This window comes from Melanaphis sacchari, unplaced genomic scaffold, assembly GCF_002803265.2.
Source record: "Melanaphis sacchari strain LSU unplaced genomic scaffold, SCAv2.0 Contig64_pilon_pilon, whole genome shotgun sequence".
Taxonomy (NCBI): Eukaryota; Metazoa; Arthropoda; class Insecta; order Hemiptera; family Aphididae; genus Melanaphis; species Melanaphis sacchari.
The window spans coordinates 1811230-1831479 of NW_020271462.1; the positions used below are offsets into that span (position 1 = coordinate 1811230).

The 20250-nt window shown below is 25.1% G+C and overlaps 1 protein-coding gene across 3 annotated transcripts in view; it reads left to right on the forward strand.

Annotated features, from left to right (window-relative positions):
- LOC112600424 (DNA ligase 3) overlaps positions 1 to 18313 on the forward strand; it is a 35955-nt gene extending 17642 nt beyond the window's left edge. For all 3 annotated transcript variants that reach the window (XM_025347633.1, XM_025347631.1, XM_025347632.1), the window contains exons 4-21: positions 427 to 545; positions 736 to 953; positions 1028 to 1105; positions 5445 to 5604; positions 5664 to 5819; positions 6040 to 6171; positions 6240 to 6319; positions 7440 to 7527; positions 7606 to 7683; positions 9115 to 9238; positions 9303 to 9415; positions 10461 to 10565; positions 12377 to 12523; positions 12603 to 12722; positions 13072 to 13167; positions 13324 to 13406; positions 16853 to 16940; positions 18197 to 18313. In XM_025347633.1, coding sequence (XP_025203418.1) covers positions 427 to 545; positions 736 to 953; positions 1028 to 1105; positions 5445 to 5604; positions 5664 to 5819; positions 6040 to 6171; positions 6240 to 6319; positions 7440 to 7527; positions 7606 to 7683; positions 9115 to 9238; positions 9303 to 9415; positions 10461 to 10565; positions 12377 to 12523; positions 12603 to 12722; positions 13072 to 13167; positions 13324 to 13406; positions 16853 to 16940; positions 18197 to 18313 — 2102 coding nt within the window. The remainder of the gene's footprint in view (positions 1 to 426; positions 546 to 735; positions 954 to 1027; positions 1106 to 5444; positions 5605 to 5663; positions 5820 to 6039; positions 6172 to 6239; positions 6320 to 7439; positions 7528 to 7605; positions 7684 to 9114; positions 9239 to 9302; positions 9416 to 10460; positions 10566 to 12376; positions 12524 to 12602; positions 12723 to 13071; positions 13168 to 13323; positions 13407 to 16852; positions 16941 to 18196) is intronic.
- The last annotated feature ends 1937 nt before the right edge of the window (positions 18314 to 20250 follow it).

Genomic DNA, 20250 nt, shown 5'->3' on the forward strand with positions numbered 1-20250 from the left:
CTGCCGTTATATATTTTTGTCGTTATTATTTGTTTTTAATTTGTTCTCTATCTTAAAAAGTTGTTATAGACATTTAAAATTTTGTCATTATTTTTCTATATTCGGAAGAACTCATACAGAGAAAATGAGTTAGTAATTCATTAGTTAATTACTTAATTATAAAATACAATTAAAACTGTTAATGGTTTAAGATATATGATCTTATATGCTTAATTAGAATCTCGGATATTATAAATTTAAATCTTATATTTTGATAAATAATTTTTTATAGTTAATTAAAATGTACTTTGGAGTTAATTTAATATCCACGTTATAATTTTAAATTGAATAGTACTTAATTCTGGTCTGATAGTAATATAAATTGTATTGGTATATTAACTTGTATATTTTTTAAATTTTAATTAATTACTCATGATTTTTATACAGAACATTCAGATGATACCCGTGCAGAAAGTATGTTTTTGTGGTGTAAAATGTTGTTACCCAATTCAGAAAAAAGAATTTACAATCTACATTCAAAACAACTTATTAAATTATTTAGTCAAGTAAAAAAAAAAAAAAATTATTTTATTTTATTCATTACTACTTCATAAATACATTATTATAAAAATTATTACACTTATTTTTTCATAAAAATTAATTTTTTCATTGCACATATAATATATTTAATGAACAATAATAAGATACGTGTAATTGTTTTTATTAATTTCCGTTATATATTTTAATTGTTAAAAGTTGTTTAAACAAAATGTAAACTTAATGCTGGAAGATTTGGAAAAAGGGGATGTTGCTGAAACAATAAGAATATTTTTTGAAAAAAGTAACGATACTGATGTGAAACCAGCATCAAAATCAACTTTAACATTAGCTAAAGTGAACAGTTTTCTTGATCAATTATCAATGGAAACTACAGAAATTGCACAAATGGCACTATTTAAATCAATCGCGAAGTTGTAAGTTAAGCTACCTTTATCAATACTAGATTAGAATAACTTAAATTTTAGATTAAATATAATTTATTTTACAGATGTACTGGAAATGATTTAAAAATGATAATTCGGCTGGTGATGCATGATCTCAGAATTAATTGTGGACCAAAATTTATGTGAGTTACTATAATATGATGAAAGTTAAACACTATTTTATGCATAAAAATTACATTGGCGTTTGATACGTCTAAAAAAACTACTGCACTTATCTACAAAAAATAGTGTGTAATTTATAGGCGGCGTGGCTAAGATAGGTTTTACCTATAATCATCGCTATTAACCATTACGTAATAAATTAAGCAACCAATCATAACATTTTTTATAACCGTGACAATTTTTAAAGTTACACTTCTAAAATGAAACAATGTTTATAAATAGTTCTTTTTCTTAAAATTATTTCACTTCAAAAATATTAAATATACAATTTTTATTTTAATAATTTTTCGAGATTACTTTAATAGTAAATATTCTTTAATTCGAAAAGTGTTATTATAGTTATTAAAAATTAATACATTTCTAAAAAAAGTAATATTTTTAATATAATTCTGTAAGATATTCAATTTTTTCAATGATAGCATACATTTTTGTTTTATAATGTTAAGCAAAATATTTTTTAGAAAATATCAACATTTTAACAAGTAATACATTTGTTTTAACATTTTTACCTATAAATATACATAAATAATAACTTAATAAGTATTTTAAGTTAATATATGAGTTTTTAGACTATCAATAAACGATGATACCATATCATCACTCTGATCATTTAAACTTCGAAAACTTAAATAAATTTAACTATAGTTCTTGTTTTGATTAAACTGTTATAATTTTAAACGCTTATAAAAAATATTCTGACTATGTATTTTCAATATTTTTTAATTTATAATTGAAACATTTATAAGAAACCTTTTATTAAATTTTCAAACCTTTAGACCTAAGAAAAATTGTTTTATCGATATTTTAGGAAAAAATAATCAAAAATTTATCATGCCTATAAATAGCTCAAAAATAGTCAAAATATATAAAAAATTATAAAATGTATAAGTAGTAGTAATATTGAAATTTGGTGAACATTTGTGCTACACCAAAAAATAAAATTTATTTTATCAAATACAATTTTTGCAAGAAAATTCTCGTTTCTCGTTAATTTTTTGTTTGTTTTTTCTGGTTATTTTGAATTTTACCCTTTTGAAATACAAACTAGATTCAATTTGCTATCAAAAACTACTCTAAAAGTCAAAGATTAAATTTTTTCAACTATATATCGTATATACAAAGAAAAAAAAGGTAGGTAAATGAGTACATTCTACTGTATATTAGGTGTTGATTGGGTTATTATTATTGATCTGTTAAATTTGAATTCAATGATACATCATTGTACATGAAAAACGATTCTGAGCGGAAACAGTCTATCAGCCTATATCACTAAGTGATAATGTTTTCTTTTGATATACTTATTAGGATAATTTATTTTATTTTTGGTATTTTAGTAGGTTGATATCATTTTTTCCGAAAATATTGTATTTATTTTATTACTAGTATTTAATTATTATAATAATATATATTTATACCATACTACATCAACTTACTTAAGTATAAGTGTATAACTCAAAACTTAATAACATCTTTCTGTAAATACCGTAAAACATTAAAAATAGATAATAATTTAAAATAAATATTGCGTATAGTAAAATTCATATCAATATAAAATACAAAAAAGTTTTAGTTCCCACAAATAATGTTTTTAAATTATAACTAAATTTACATTATATCAATATTTATCGTTTTAATAAGTTATTTCATCCGAATCATTAAAAAATTAATATTTTGTGAAAAATTTTAAGTATTAACGATTACCGTTTATTTGTTTTTGAGTTACATCTATTTTACTCATTCTTAACAAGTGAACTCAATAATTGGTTATCTAGTTCAATGTTTACAACTACAAAAAATAATAATAATCTAACAAGTCGAAAATGATGAAGTATTATAAACGTAAGCATGCATTTAGAATTTATAATGTCGATTGTTATTCATTAGGTATGATGTGTAGCATATGAATAAGTGGATTCAAGCCGTTTATCATTGCTTGTCAGACAAGTTAAACTGCTACATAAGTAATTTATACATTGGTTCTGTTACTACCTATGTTATTGACAATTATTTTTGTTTTTTTATTTTTATCGAAACGATAGATCATATATTGCACTTATAATATATAGATTCTATTCTAATCTAATAGATTTATAGATATACGATATTAAAAATAGAATAATACATGAATAAGTCATTGCATGTTTTAATTTGAAATATTAGGTCCTCTGCAGAGAATCGATCATATTTTTCAATACAACTCTTTTGTTGAGAGTATTCTTGAAGTTAAGTTTGTGATATCGTTTTAAAATTGATTTATATATTATATTTTATGAACGTGACTTAGTTGGACATAATTTGTACTGTTATTTCAGTTGATCGATTATTTTTGGTTTATTGCAACTTTATAATAATTCAGTAGTGATGTGAAAACCGTATTTAAGGGTAAGAGAAGGGTGGTCAAATTTCCGGTGACATCTAAAAACATTTAAGAAAATTAGTTTAAAAGATGTTTAAAGTTCAAACTTATATAAGTTTCTTATTTGTACTGTTACAGTATAAATATTTTTTTATAATTTTATCTAAAGGATGTTATGATTAGGGCTCGAATTTAAATATTGTAAATATGTAATTGATGTGGATGCTGTTAAAAGAATGCACTTAAAAACATAAAATATTAATTTATTATTATTTTTTATGCTTGAATTTGCTTTTTTTTTAAATTGAAAATTATAGTAGATTCATTTTAAACTATATACCTATATCCTACAATAGAAGTAAGCCCACGACTCGCCTAGGGTAATTTTATTTAATGTATTTCTAAAGTAACCCGCAAGATCATTTGAATTAGCGACCTCCGATGTATAATATTAATATGATTTTCTATAAATACCTACTATTAAATATAATGGTATTTTAAAAATTACAATAAATACATACTATGTGTTATAAAACATTAGTACAGCTTTATGGGTTTTAAAGTGTATATGTTATTGGTCATGAATAAAATTCAAAATACGGCTCTAAAAGTTTAAAATCTTGAAAACTATATTTTATTTTTTTTTTATTTACGATATTTTTAATATGATGCAAGAATGCATATTATTATTAGAAGCTTTACCTATTGATTTTCAAATGAAGATTAGGAATTATGCTCTTAGAAATTGTATATCCTCTTAAAATTAAAAATCTATAAATTTAAAACAATATGCACTAAATTAATAAATGTTGCAAGGATATAAGATGTGAGAAAAAACTTTTTGAAAATTATAATATCTTTGTTTTCTGTTTATTTCCTTTCGTAAATAAAATAAGTGTGTAGTATTAATATTTACGATGTTAGAATAAATTATACCGTAGAGTTTCGGTAGTCTAGATGAATTCAGACCGAGAATCGTCCGGATTACTGAAGGATTTTCAAGATTACCTACTCAAACGACTAGGATTTTTATTTTAAATCCCACCAACTTTATATTTATTGCACTTTAAATTTCAAAAATAATAAATGACTTTAACATAATGAATTACAAAAAAAAAATGTTTATAATATTAGAACTTATAGTAGTCAGTATTTTTTTTTTGAAAAATTCCGAACAAACTACAAATGTATTTACGAACAATGGACTTATGCCGTTCAGATTACCGCGTTCACTGGATATTAAGGCTCTACTGTATGTTCGAAATCGTTTAAATTCTGAAGAATATATAGCTATTATAAATCTATAGAAAATGGACAAGATGGATATTGTATAAATGTGTATAACTATTATTTACTAAGACATTAGAGTTAGACTACTTAAGTTTTAAAGCATACTCATTCTCCACGTGTTGTATTAACGTTAAAAATAAAATTCACAATTTCAAACTTTTGGTAAAATACATTTAAAATACTCAATTTATTCATAGTTATGAAAAATAGTTTAATTAATTAAACCTAGCTGATTCAAATTTTATTCTTCATTAGACAAAATGAACAAAGAACTTTTTGGATTTGTATGACTAAATGTTGTTTTGTTTTGAATGGCTAAAACGAATCTTAGTTGTTTTTTGTCTGTTAAAGTCCAAGATTCTTAATTACAGTTGTCGACCCCTTTGCTCAATAATTACACAATAAAAATATTTTTATAATAAAAGTCAATTTAGTTTAGTCTGTTTAATATTTGTTTATATTTGGCATTATTTTATTAAACCAAAAATAGAACTACTGTAACAAATAGTCGCTATAAAAAGTATAAAATAAATGAATAAATAATAATAGGTTATTAAAATATGCTCAGTGTATATTGTGTTTAAATATATATAACTTGTAAGAACATTTTTTTAGATTCATACATATTATATGTACTTATGTTATATTTTCAGTTTAGGGGCACTTCATGTTGATGCATATGAAGCATACCAAACATCACATGATTTAAAATCTGTTGTACAAAAAGCATGTTCATGCGATTCATCTAAGGTAGCCAGCAATGGAAAAATGAACATTAAATTATCTTTGTTAACACCGATTTTACCAATGTTGGTAAGTTGCTTTTTATTGAACTAATAAACTTTTGTCTTTTATATATTTCATTGTTTTAGGCTGAACCATGCAAAAATTTGGATGATTTTTTTAAAAAGTGTCCTAATGGTGTTTACTCAGAAATTAAATATGACGGTGAGCGTGTTCAACTGCATAAATGTGAAAAAGAATTTAAATTTTTTTCTAGAAGTCTTAAACCTGTCTTGGGACATAAAGTAACTATCTTCAACTTATACTCATATATTTATATATGTATATATATATATATAAATATATTAAAAACTGTTATCTATTACCTATGTAGATATAATTTATAATACCTATTTAAATTATTTAATGTATATATTTATTATTCCATACATTAATAATTATGTTTGTCAAAATTTTAATTATTAAATATTATCAAATATTGATGATTATCAATTTGAATTTCAGGTTGATATATTTAAACAGTATATTCCTAAAGCTTTTCAGCACGGAAAAGAGATTATTTTAGATTGTGAAGTACTAATGTATGACCATAAAACTAATAAACCATTACCATTTGGCACCTTAGGAATTCATAAGGTATTTTTAACTCTTATAATGAGACAATTACAAGTTTAACTAATACAGTTATTTTTTTTTTTTCATAGAAAAGTAAATTTGAAGATGCTAATCCTTGTCTGTTTGTATTTGACTGCTTGTATTACAATGGTGTATCATTATTAGATAGGTAAGATTGTAAGAATGACAAATACTTATACATATGAAATTAATGTCTACAGTTAATTATTTCATTTTATAACAATTTATTATCCTATAAATCATTTTCTGATACTTAAATACTTATATTTATCTAAAATGCATTCATGTGAATGTTTACGAGAAAGATACTATTGACTTTAAACAATACAATAAGTTAAATTATGATAATTTATAAAAATAATTTAGAATACTCAGAATACTGCATATTTGTACTTTCTATTATTTTTACATAAAAATTTCTTGTGTTAAAAATATTTTTTTAAATATTTCAGCACTGGCTAATTATTAAATTAAAAGTGGTTTATTGGTTTATTTAATTAGAGTGATGAATATGTTGTTAATGTTTATCATTATTTTTTTCAGTATAAAATGTCTGTAGTTTTTTATGGTCAAATGTAACTTATTGTCTGTATACATTATGTTCAGACATTTCTGAGGTTTACCTATTGCTTAGTGCCTTTTCTACAATTGTCGACAACGAATATACTGTAAATAATAAACAGCTACATGACTATATAAAGTATATATTGTAGATAAGCTTTAGTATTTTTTAGTCAAATTCAAAATAGATATATATTTAATATAAATATTGTATTTTTATGGAAAAAACTGATAATATATATACTACACATAATTAAACATATATCATACATATTTACTGGAGTATTCAACTTAGTTATATTAAGTTATACCTTGACATGTGCCTTGGCATCATGATTATTGGTGTTATGACGTAATATATACATACATTTGAAATTATATTAGAGTTAAAATTAAAGATATTGTTCATAATCAAAATATGGAGAGGGGATATTTCCATTTGTATCTGTAATAGAAAGAATCTATTAAGGTCAGGTTGAAATACCTACATTAGAATATTTATTTTTTTGTCGGGACTTGAGCATTTTGTTTGTTGAGAGAAATGTCTGATGTTTGTTAAGTCAGATTTCAGTTTAATATGATTTGATAATAATTAATACACAAAAGTATTATAGTAATATTTGATTATATAAGGATGGGGTTGGGGAGGTTTACAATACTAAGTATGTAATTGTATAATTTGTATGGAACAAATTAATGAATTTCAGATCAATTGTTGAACGAAAAAAAATTTTGATGCAGAATATGACTCCAATCAAGGGACATATAATGTTTTCAGAAGTTAAAGAGTTGCATGTCTGTATAATATTTTAAAACGCACAATAACAACAATATAATTAATTATAATTAAAAATTATTAAAAATTTATTTTAGAACACTAAAGAGCTTAAGACTATGGTAGAATATGTATTGAAACAAGGTCTAGAAGGATTAGTATTAAAGGACTTAACAGTAAGTGTATTGATGATTTAAATATAAATATAACTTATTTTAATTAAAAATCTGATTTTTTTCCTTTTTAAATTGGTTTTAAAACTTTCAAGTATAAGTATATAGTATAATATAATATAATATATTTTTAAAGAATAGTCTGTGGATACAAAGATACCTGAAATCAATGATAAATCATTTTATTTAAAACATTTTTACTGTATAAATAATTCATATTACATTGAAAATGTTTTAACTCAATTATCTGTCCTCATTTTTTTTTTTTTTTTTTATTATTAACAATTTTAATTGAATAGTATGCAGTGGCAAAACGAATGTGGTGTTTGAGAAACGGTTGCTTCTCGATTTTTTTTAAGATTTAGGGGTTGGTGGGTGCCAATATAAAAGTGACAAACAATAACTAAATAGTAGTACTACTAATACTAGTATTTATTACAATTTATATATATAAATATATTATAAGTAATAACAATTGACAGTAACGGCAGACGGTGGTAATAGAACTATTGAATAAATTCATATATTATGCCATAGATAAGTTTGCCATGATTTCAAGTGTTTAAAAAAAAAAAAAAAAACAGTTGATGTATAAATAATTAATTTCATATTTTTAACTTTGTTTTTAATTGACATAATAATATAATATTACTGTGTATACTAAGTTACTGTTAAAATATGTTAATAAATATACTACTATACGAACAAAGAAACAGCCTAGTTTTATAAAATGCAATTATTTCATTATTATGTTTTTTTTCTTTAGTTTTTCCAGCAATAATAATAATAATAATAATATATTTACAATAATATTTACAGTACATAAATTCACCTACATAATTTTATTGGTAAAAACGTTAATAGAAAAAAAATATTTTAAGTATAAGATGGGTATACCTAGTTGGTAAGTAGGCGGGTAGGTGTATAAATTTTAGTTCACTTATGGGTTATTTTAGGTTCATTTCGCCACTGACAGTATGGATAGTATTACTTAACTCTTAAATTTCATTGAGAAATTAATAACATTTTTTAAGAACTTAGTGGATTTTTAATGTATACTACATTAGTTTATTTATCTTCTATTAAAAATAGATAATAATATTTCAAGATATTTAAATATAAATACAAGTTGCTAATAACAATGAAAAATATTTAATTAGTGTTAATTAAAATTCTTTTTTAATTAAATTATTTTACCGTATCTAGTTTTTATGATAGTACCTAAGAACTTTTAAGGGGACAATTTTCATATTTTCTAGATTCTAATAATTAAAAGATAAATAATATATTAAACTTGTCAATATTAAGATTGTTAAATATAATTTTAAGTATCTAGTTCAAATACTAAAATTTATAAAACCTTAAATCATAACTAATTTATTAATATGTGTTCTTTGTGTATATAGATATTGTATATATTTATTTTAATTTCAGGGAATTTATGAGCCTGGAAAGCGACATTGGAAAAAAATTAAAAAAGACTACTTATTTGATGGATCAATGGCTGATAGCGCAGATCTTGTAGTTCTTGGTGCTTGGTTTGGTACTGGAAATAAAGGTATTATATCATGACACAATGCTTAAATTGAATCACTGAGATTTGTACTGTATTTAATAAATAGGTGGTATGATGTCTATATTTTTAATGGGTTGCTATAATGAAGCCAAAAATAAGTGGTGTACGGTAACTAAAGTACATGGTGGTCATGATGATAAAACACTAGAAAGATTACAGGTAATGTATAATTATACTTAAAATTTAAATATATACTTATTATTATAATACCAATTAATTATTAGAATAAATTTTAAACATTTATACCAATAATTTCATTATAGTCACTTTGAAATATTATTGTGTATTTTTATTAATTTTACACTTAGTAGAGATACCAATATTATATATTAATATTACCAAAAATATATTAATTAGCTGAAAAATTTATTTCCGGGAAAATTTAAACTTATTAATTTGATACTTAATGGGTCTTGTAATTTTAAAATACTCTTAGAACCTTTTAATATTAGAATAGCTTTATTCAGAGTAAAAGATAATAATAATATCAAAATTTATTATTATATTAATTTAGGATAAGTTTTTACATAGATGTGGATTTCACTGATAAAAAATGTTCAAAAAAAGAATACCTATGCTATATATTATATAAATATACATAATTCAGTAATCCTTTATATTTTTGGATATAGTAAAATTTCTAAATAACGACACCCTCTATTCAGAAGGGGTAAATTTTTGAAATTCATAAATTGTAAATGTGCAAAAAAAAATAAATATGCGCTTGGTTATACAGTAGAAACTAATTTAACTGTCATTCGATTTACCGTCACTCTCTTTATCCATCTTCGGTTACTGTTGAAAAACAGTCCTAAAACTGCCAACTAGCCACTCAGAAGTAGAAGCAATGTTATCAAAATGCAAAGCAGGTCTTACTTCGTAAAATATGATACATATCTGCTCAAAAAGCTCATGCCTCAAAAAAAATTACATAATATTTATTATTAGTATTATTATTTATTGCTTATTATTTTTGTCTGCAAATCACATTGTAAAATATATATTTATTGAAAAATTTATGTTAACCATTTATTCAATTGAATATTGAATAAGGTCACTTAATTTTGATAACAATATGAAAAATTAATTTTACCACTTTTCTATATTATGGTAAAGTGTTTCAATTATATTTTCATTATATCATGATTGATGAACTTGATATATAATTGTATATTGCTAAATATATTTAACTTGGTTATTTTAGGATGAATTAAAAATGATCAAAATCAGTAAAGATCCAGAAAAAGTTCCAGAGTGGTTAAAATGTACTAAAACAATGATTCCTGATTTTGTAGCAGAAGATCCTAAAGTATGTATGATAAAAACATTGAGAATTATGATATTATATTAATTAAAAAAAAAACATTTTGATTTCTTGAACTTTTTTTAAAATTCTATTTACTGTAGAAATGACTACACTATTACTAAAATTATCATCTTTCTATACACAGAATAAAAGTTCCTAATTGTTAAAATTAATTTTAAGGTATTTATAGACATTTAAAATGTTTGAATTCTTTTAATTTGTTCTTTTTATTAATTTTGATAAAAGTTTTCACAAAAAGTTTGAGAATTTGGGTTGTTCTTACAGAAATCTTAAAATATCAAACTGAATGCATTTTTATACAATTATTTGTTTTTGAAAAAATAGAATATTAAATGAAAACTTACACTATCTTTCCTTTAACTGTTTTCATTATAAGGTATTTTATTGTAATTCAAAAGATATTAATTGAAGAAGCTTAACATTTTTTTTGTTTTTGACATTATATTTACTTAAGATTTTATATACAATGATATTTTTAAAAGATTTGATATTAATTTTAAACTATTTATATCATGAACTTATTTGTTTTGTTCTACTCTACATGATGGTATTGTGCATCAATATTCAATATTGATATAAAGTTAATTACAATAATATATAATTTATTATTTTAATATATATTATAGTAATTGTTTTATAATAAATTACGATTTCTAAGTATTTGTAAAAATTAGTTCAATCAATTGTGTTACTTGGAGTAATATAAATTAATTATAAAATATCCTTAGAAATAAAAATGACATACCATTTTCAACCATTATTGGTTTTTGTATGCAATGATTTATCATTGAGTTCAAATTTTATTTACTTAATAGTCAATGGCGTTTTATCATTTGTAATTGTCTTAAGAGGATTTAAAATTTAAAATCAGTCAACATTTGTGAAGATCAAAATTGTCTCCTTCGATTATTTGTTCTATCTGATAGTCATAAAAACTAAATTGCATTTTTCAGAAAGTACATTGGTATTTGCATATTTTAATCATTTTATTCATAACATTATAGGCATGTAATAAATGTACAGAGTTATTCAAAATAAAATATAATCCATGTATATATTTAGTTTTTTAGTTTAGAGTAATGATGCATTAAATTTAAAAATAATATTTAAAAAGTATTTAGTAGTACCTATGAATATTCTAGGTGACTTCCCTTGGTCTACACATAACATCTTATCAAAACTCAAATTTATTCCAAGCATACCTGTTTTAATTACTTTTTTTAATTATTTAGATCTTCTATCATTGATAATAATGGTATTACAATGTTACAAATGTAACAGTTACATAGGAAACCCAGTTCCTAAATTTTGAATAAATCTGTATATTATAATACCTATTTAATAGTTAATAATAAAATAGATTCTATTTTATAAATATAAATATTGCGAAAAATATTTTTAATAGTCAAAAATTAATGATAATATAAAATAGGAAAAATTTATTTGGTTTTGAATGATGTTATTCTATTAAAAAAAAAAATATATTCAACAGTGTTAAGAATTTTTGGAATAATGCATGTCTTAAATAAATAGTCTTATATATAAAAACAAAATCCTGTCATAACAACAAAAAATTAATTACAATTTAGGTACCTAACTACCTACTTTTTTGATTAATAAAAACTGAAAATTGTTATAAACATTAATTATATTCAATAATTGTTTTTAGTTAATTAATTTTGTTTTGTGCTAAAATTTTAGTGGTAGATAAAATATTGAATTTGCATCTGTGTAAAAATATGTTAATTTAACTATAAAACAATATATTTTTTTAAAAAGTTTATTATTTGTAGAAAATGCCAGTTTGGGAAATTTCTGGAGCAGAATTCTCTCAAGCTGAAGTGCATACTGCTAATGGTATATCAATTAGATTCCCTAGAGTGACTAAAATTAGAAATGATAAAAATTGGAAAACTGCTACATCATTAAGTGAATTGCAAGTAAGTCAATATAATTTTAAAATTTTTTATAATTTAAGTTAATTTAATTCGATTTTTTTCTAAACTAATTTTTTTTTAGAAATTATATGAATTATCTAAAGAAACTAGCAATTTAAGTATTTTTTCGAACCTAAGCCCAGAAAAGAATACTAGTTCTGATAATGATTTACAAGTATCACCAGTTAAAAAAAAAATTAAGGTATAGTAAATTACGATTAGTTAATTAAATTAAATAGTTGTCATTTTATTTTTAAAAAGTTCCTCGTTAGTTAGTAAAACTTTAATTTAGTTAAGTTTTGTTATAATAAATACAAACATATATGAAAAATAAAGTATTCTTTGAATAGTTAGATTATATGTATACCTACTTTTAACTGTTATAGTTTTTCAATGAGCGCTGGAAAGTAGGAATATAATAAAGTTCTGATTATGTATTATATTGTAGTATATAGGTATTGTAGCCACAATTAAAAAAGTCGTGCAATAAGAAACACCAAACATTTTATTTTTATTTCTAAAACAAAACATAATAGCTTTTTTTCTTCTAGAGAACTTTAAAAACAGATACTACAGAAGTTTCTCCGTTAGAAATGAATAATGAAACTCCTGCCAAAAAAGCTAAACTTTCTGAAAGACAATTGCGGGTAAGATTTCTCGTTAATTTTTATTTTATATACCTAATTATACACTAAAGTATGTTTTGGTTAATAAACCAAATAATTAAATAATTAAAATCATAATTATTCTTAACCCACACAAAATTTACGTTTAAATGTATGTTTGTATTTTATTATTTTTAGCGTTTACCTGATTTATTTACTGGGATCCGTGTTGTTGTGCCAGATTCGATTTCTAAAAATACGTTTTTACGATATTTTATTGCGTATCCTTTTTAAACGTTACCTACTTATACCTGTTACATTCATCTTGTACGTAGGTTTACATTAACGATTACATACCTTTTATATGTAAGATCTAGATGCATAATATACGTGGTTCTCTATGTATTTATGTATAGCATGTTAGTATCCGGAACTACAAAAATCTTATAATTGCGTATCGGTCACAGTATGTACATTTAGTAGGTAAAGTTATTAATAGTCACTTTTATATTTGTATTCACTCTGAATAAAGTTCTCAAAACGTGTTTCTATACACAATAATCCAATTGAGTTACGAGCGTGAATAAGATTAATTAAATTAATTTTTTTTTTATTTATACAATAAATTGTGTCTATTTTTATTTTTAGTACTTAAAGTTGTTATTTTGTATAAACAATTGTAGTTTCAACGAAGAACCACTCCCAAGACTTGTGAATTTATCATTTCAATTTAAAAAACCAGTTTAAATAAATAATATATCGTAATATATGTAAATTTATAACAATAATAATTATTGTTTATATATAGGTACACAATATTCATTACTCACGTATATAAACTTCAGTTTATTAAATACAACATAAACTCTACATAACTATATTTTTTATAGAATAATAATATTTTCTTTAAAAAAGATGTTTCTATTAGTTAACGAAAATAAATTTCTATTTCAGAGGAAGCTACACGGACATTTTTTATATCCATCTTACAAATACGTAACATAACAAATTTACGTTCAGCAGATTAAGTTTAGCTTCGTTAGTTTAAAAATTAGAGTGAATCGACCTATAATGAAACTAGATGGTAAGAACATTATTTGTGTTTGTATGTAAGTTTACGATAGTTTAATTTCTTAGCAATTTTGGTGTATGTAAAATAATAAAATATAGTATAAATTAAAAATGCTCATAGCTCACTTAATAAATTTAATTATCGTAAAAACCCAATTACAAACATAGAAAATGTTCTTAGCATCAAGTTTCATTATAGGTCGATTCACCCTAATTTTTAAACTAAAGAAACTAAATCTGTTTTTCTGAGTGTAAATTTACGAGGGTGGTTCAAATATGATCGAGACAAATGCTGTAACATGTTTATTTATTATCGAAAAAATTTACAAAAAATCACATTTTTTCTAGGTAATTCCCCTCAATATTTATACATTTTGTCCATCTTTCCGGAAGTTTTTTGATGCCGGTATCGAAAAATTCCTTGGGCAACTCGGACAGCCATGTGCGCACGAACCCCTCTACCTCGTCGTCGGTGTTGAACTTTTGACCTCCGAGGGCCTCTTTCAGTGGTCCAAACATATGGTAGTCACAGGGCGATAAATCCGGACTGTAGGGGGGATGTTCCAGTACCTTCCACCCCAATTTCGATATTGTATCGAGCGTGAGACGCGCGGTATGAGGGCGTGCGTTATCCTGGAGAAGAATCGCACTTCGTGCTGGAATGCTCCTCCGTTTCGACCGATAAGCGGGTTTCACGTGTGTTTTCAGAAGGTTAGAGTAGTATACAGCATTAATGGTACGTTGAGTGCGCAAGAAATCGACGTACAGCACGCCCTGCCGGTCCCAAAACACAGTACACATTACCTTACCCGCGGACCAGGTTTTCTTCGCTTTGACTGGCGCCCCTTCCTCCTTCTTCCTCCACTCTTTACTTGACACCTTAGTTTCGGGAGTGTAATAATGTACCCATGTTTCGTCTGTAGTGAAGATTTGCGTTAAAAAATCGTCCCCCTCCGCCTCGTATCGCGTCAGTAAGCGGCGACAAACTTCCAACCGCGTGAATTTTTGCTCAAAGTTCAACAGTTTAGGAACCCATCGCGCCGTTATTTTGCGATATTGAAGGTGTTCGTGGATGATAGACTCTACACTACCAATGCTGATGCCGACTTCAACCGAAATGTCTCGAACATTCATCCTACGGTCCTCCAAAATGAGTTGTTCTACGCGGCGAATGTTGTCTGGTGTGACGCTGGTTCGCGGTCGACGATCATGTGGTTCATTCTCGACGGTTTTGCGGCCATCCTTGAATGCTTTGGCCCATTTAAACACGGCAGCCCTACTCAGGCACTCACTACCGAACTGCTTTTGCAAACGCACAAAAATATCCGTGTTTTTAACGTCTTCTACCACTAAAAAACGAATGATAATACGTTGCGCAACGGCAGTCGGCACTTGACGTTCACTCATGGTCGTAGCACACGCGTGAAACACGTGGTCCGACGAAAACAATGCCACACTATTTGTAAGAGACCCAGCTATCACATAATTAAGCCACTACCGTCGAAACATACATGCTCGCCATCTACAGCGTTTGTCTCGATCATATTTGAACCACCCTCGTACTATGATACGCACTTGTAAGACGGAGACAACACATTTTTGTGTAGTGTCCTCTAAATGAATGATTTTGAATTATTATTTTAAATAAATTTTGAACTATTTTTATTTATACAGTACATCCTTGTCAATCCGGCATACGAGAGAGTATACATACCGTGTCCGTATTATAATATTTTATTAAATTGTGATTTGTATTACCTATTCAGTACTCTGTACAACTATATAATAACATACTATTATTACAATTATTAATAATACCCATGTATTATTTATTTATTTATTACTCAAAAATATTACTATTATAATAAAAATAATTATTTATCAGGTTTTTCAACGCCCAGTGCAAGAATTATTTCGGCGCCCTTAACCCTTTTTTTTTTTAAATTTTAACACCTCTCGTCCACTACTCAGATTTTGGCGCCCTTGTGTCGTCGCACACGTTAATTGTATTTAAAGCTGGCCCTGATTATACATATTACATATTAATATGTAATATACATTTCGTATAGTAAATACGTGTTTTGAAGTGAAAAGAAATTTTTTTCAAAAAATCTTTTTAAGTTTGTCAAATAAACTTTGACTGTATTTTAAATATTTATTTTGATATAACTACAAGTACATTACAGACCATTTAGTAGACCAAGTTTTCTGTGATAATAATTGTGCATTTATTTGTATATCGATAATAGTTTCTAGTCTGTAACGTCAGTATAAGAAAATTAGTTAATTATTTTGTATAGTTTTATTTAATATTTCACTTAAATGATATATTTAATTATTTATCTCTGACTTTTTACAAAATGTTTTTTATTATAAACACATATAATTTATAACTTCTCAATTAGAATTTAAAGTATTGTTTTTGTATAGTACAAATGAGATTACTTACTACTAATTACTATAGAAGTGTATTATAGTCTACATACTCTATAGTTCATTTATTATTGAAAGATGATTATATTTTAAAATTTCAAACATATTATATTACTAATATTATGATATGTGGGGTTAGTTGATCTTTACTATTAATTTTAGATACTAATAATGACTTTCACTATTTTGTTTGAATTAAAGTTTTCTTAATATAAACGTTTAGCTATGGAGGTACATCTTTAAATACAACAGACAAATTGTTACCTACACATGTCATAGTTCCAAAAAAAGAACACAATAGATCATTTGAAGTAAGTACTCCTATATAGTTAGTTTTAAAATGCATGTTTTACTAATACTCAGATGTTTTCAATTATTAAAAATAGAAAGTTTTAATTTAAGAAGTATTAAATATATATTACATATGTAATACGTTTAGAGAAAATTGGTATGTACAATTTTAACGTACAAATCAAAATAATAATACATTTATTTATACGGTTTTTGGTAAATTAAGGGCTGTTAAAAGCATTGTCAAACATCAAGTTATTTATACATTTTAATTTTCTCAGTCTATATTACAAATACTATATGTGTGAATGCAAGCTTACGTAACGGGTTTAAATAACCAATATCTGTAGTTAAAAAAATTTAAAAAAATTCTATTTTACAAATCCGTACAAACTGCATATCTATATGAACAAATCTTATTAATTTTGAAAAATTTTAATTTAAGCCAAGATGCTGTTACAGTGTATAAACTGAGGTCTTACATCATTATTTTTTTCATCAAAAATTGTGATATTTTAACTGTCAAATGGTATAGGAATAGTAAAAACTTTTTTATACATCGAGTTCTAATATATTTTGTATAGCTGTTCGTTAGTTTCGTGTACTTACTTGCGAGTTGCAGCTTTAGTACTCTTATTTCAAAATGGAAATTGTTCAGAAAAATTAAATATAATAATATTTAATTCATATAAAACAGTGTGCTAATACTCATAAATAGGTTGTAGTTTAAGTAGGTACTCGACAAAGGTGGTTTGAATAAATATTATATTAAATGGGGATTAACATTTTAATTTAATTTTTATATAATATGAATATACAAATTTAAAACAATTTGGGAGAATTTAAATATTTTCTTCGAGTAAACATAATGTTAACCCGTAAGAGTTAGCTAGTTTTAAAAATCGGAAGAATTTAACACCATCGTCTTACAAAATACTTTATACATCAACCCATCTATTCATTAGAATAATTGACAAGAGTAATCATTGTTAACTACGGTAACTCAATTAATCAATTATTATTGCAAATTTCTTTATTAAAAGTTAATTATTCAACAAATTGCTTGTCCTTCCTAATAAAATGGCAGTATGCTTTGCACCAAAACTACAGTATAATATACTCAAACCACCTTTGAAGAGACTAGTATAATTTGTATATTTACCTACATTATGTACCAGTTGTATAATTATATTATTTATGAGAACAATATTATATTGTAAGATACACATAGCGCTCGGTCGTATTAAAATGAAAAATTTCACGTGTGTTGAAACAGAAACCGACGGCGGTGGATGAAGAAAAGAAGGGTTCAAGAGCCATCGCTGTGTGCGCACAGTGGTTTTGGGATAGCATACGAAATGGAAAACTGTTGCCCATAGAAAAATATCAATAATAAATCGTATACTGCATTACTTACGACAGTGTACTATTATTTTTTTATTATTATTGTTTCGTATACCAAGATTGTGTCGGATTTTTGGCCAATATAATATTATTATACTATTGTCGAGCTTAATATACGTCAACCATACTATATTATAGTTATAACTTATAACTTATTATATACGCACTACAGAACAATTATAATTTAATATTATACTTGTATCGACAGGTGCGGAGTACCCGTAAAATAATTATGTGAAGTATATACGAGTATATACACTATACACATTATGATGCCAAGTTTACACGCCAGAGCGACGGCGTGTAATAATCGAAAAACAAATATTATAAGCAATATATATTTGAACCAGTTATCGACTGCAGACGACATGGCAATAATAATAATAATAGTAATATATTTGTTTTTATAGAAAAATTGTCGTACCCGTTATACTATCGATAAACTATAGGGTTTCCGTCATGTCACGAAATTTTTAAATTTTCAAAAGTGTTTACAGTTGTTTGTTTCGATATTAATATATCTTAATTCTGGGAATTGGAGATCAAAAAAATAATTGTGTCACAAAAAAAATGCATATTTTTTTAAGTATAGCAACGATAATTTCCCAAGCATCGTATTACTTTGCGAGTTGAAAACTAACGGAGTAACACGTTTCCAAATACATATTTAAAAACATTTGCAAACATAAAACTATAATTCGCATTTTTCCTATCATAAGCAATTATCTTTATACAGTAGACGCCGCTTATAAGACTCACTTTGGGACCAGCACAAAGTGAGTCTTGTAACCGAATGAATCTTATAAGTGGAAAAAAAAATTAATTACGTATTTATAAATTTTATTTTACTACATATTTTGCTTTGATTTTAATACATTAACACATATTACATATTACATACTTTATTATTGAATAAATTTAATAATTCTGATAAAAAAAACTAAAATTATAATCGTTATAATTATCGTTGCGATAAATGTGAACTTTTATCTGCGATAAAAATTATTATACGTTATAAGGTACCAACAGAAACTAGAAATAATCAACACGAATATTATTTCATTTTTCAAAACCAATTTATTTCTAAATTATAACCAAAAAAGTTTATTTTCTACTATTTATTTTACGAAATTTAAGTCTTATAACCGAAGTATTGAGTCTTAAAACCGATTTTTTTTAATGTATTTGGATACGTCCGGATCGTTCCAGACGATTTTGAGTCTAATAAGCGACTGGACCTTATATCAGTGAGTCTTATAAGCGGCGTCTACTGTATGTATATATATAATCTGTATAGTGTATATACTATTATTCAGTATAAGTAAATAAGTTGACAATGATTTCTAGACGTAAGTGTGACGATGTGAAGGAAGGGAGCGTTCATCGACACTATACTCTCAAATTATGAACCTAGAGGGTGGGTTACTAATACATATGTATTATTGATTATTGAATATTTTTTAATATATTATCACGTGGCCATTTAAGTTTGAAACGACGGGGCTAGTTGTCAGTTAATGTGCGGGAGGCCAGTTTAGATATAAGGTGATTAGTGTGATTGAAGATATTTTTATAAAATTTACTATAATGGCAAGAAGCAAGTGTAGATATTGTTGGTAAGTTGAGGTCGTGATATTGAGTAGGATTACTGACATACCTGGAGGCATTTAAAAGAACACCTATTGATTGGAATGCTTGAAACTTGTAAAAAATTTCTTAAAATTACTTGTTGATATAAATAAATAAACCTTAAGATCAGAGCATGGGATCAGTAATTCAGTTTTATGTTTTATAGTCTGCTATATAAGATATATTAATGATCTTGTGTTTTTTTTGCAAAAGGGCCGAGACACTATACTCATACTTCCTTTTTGTTACGAGCATAAACACGCGAAGGATAAGTATTGTTTTCATATTACTTCCACC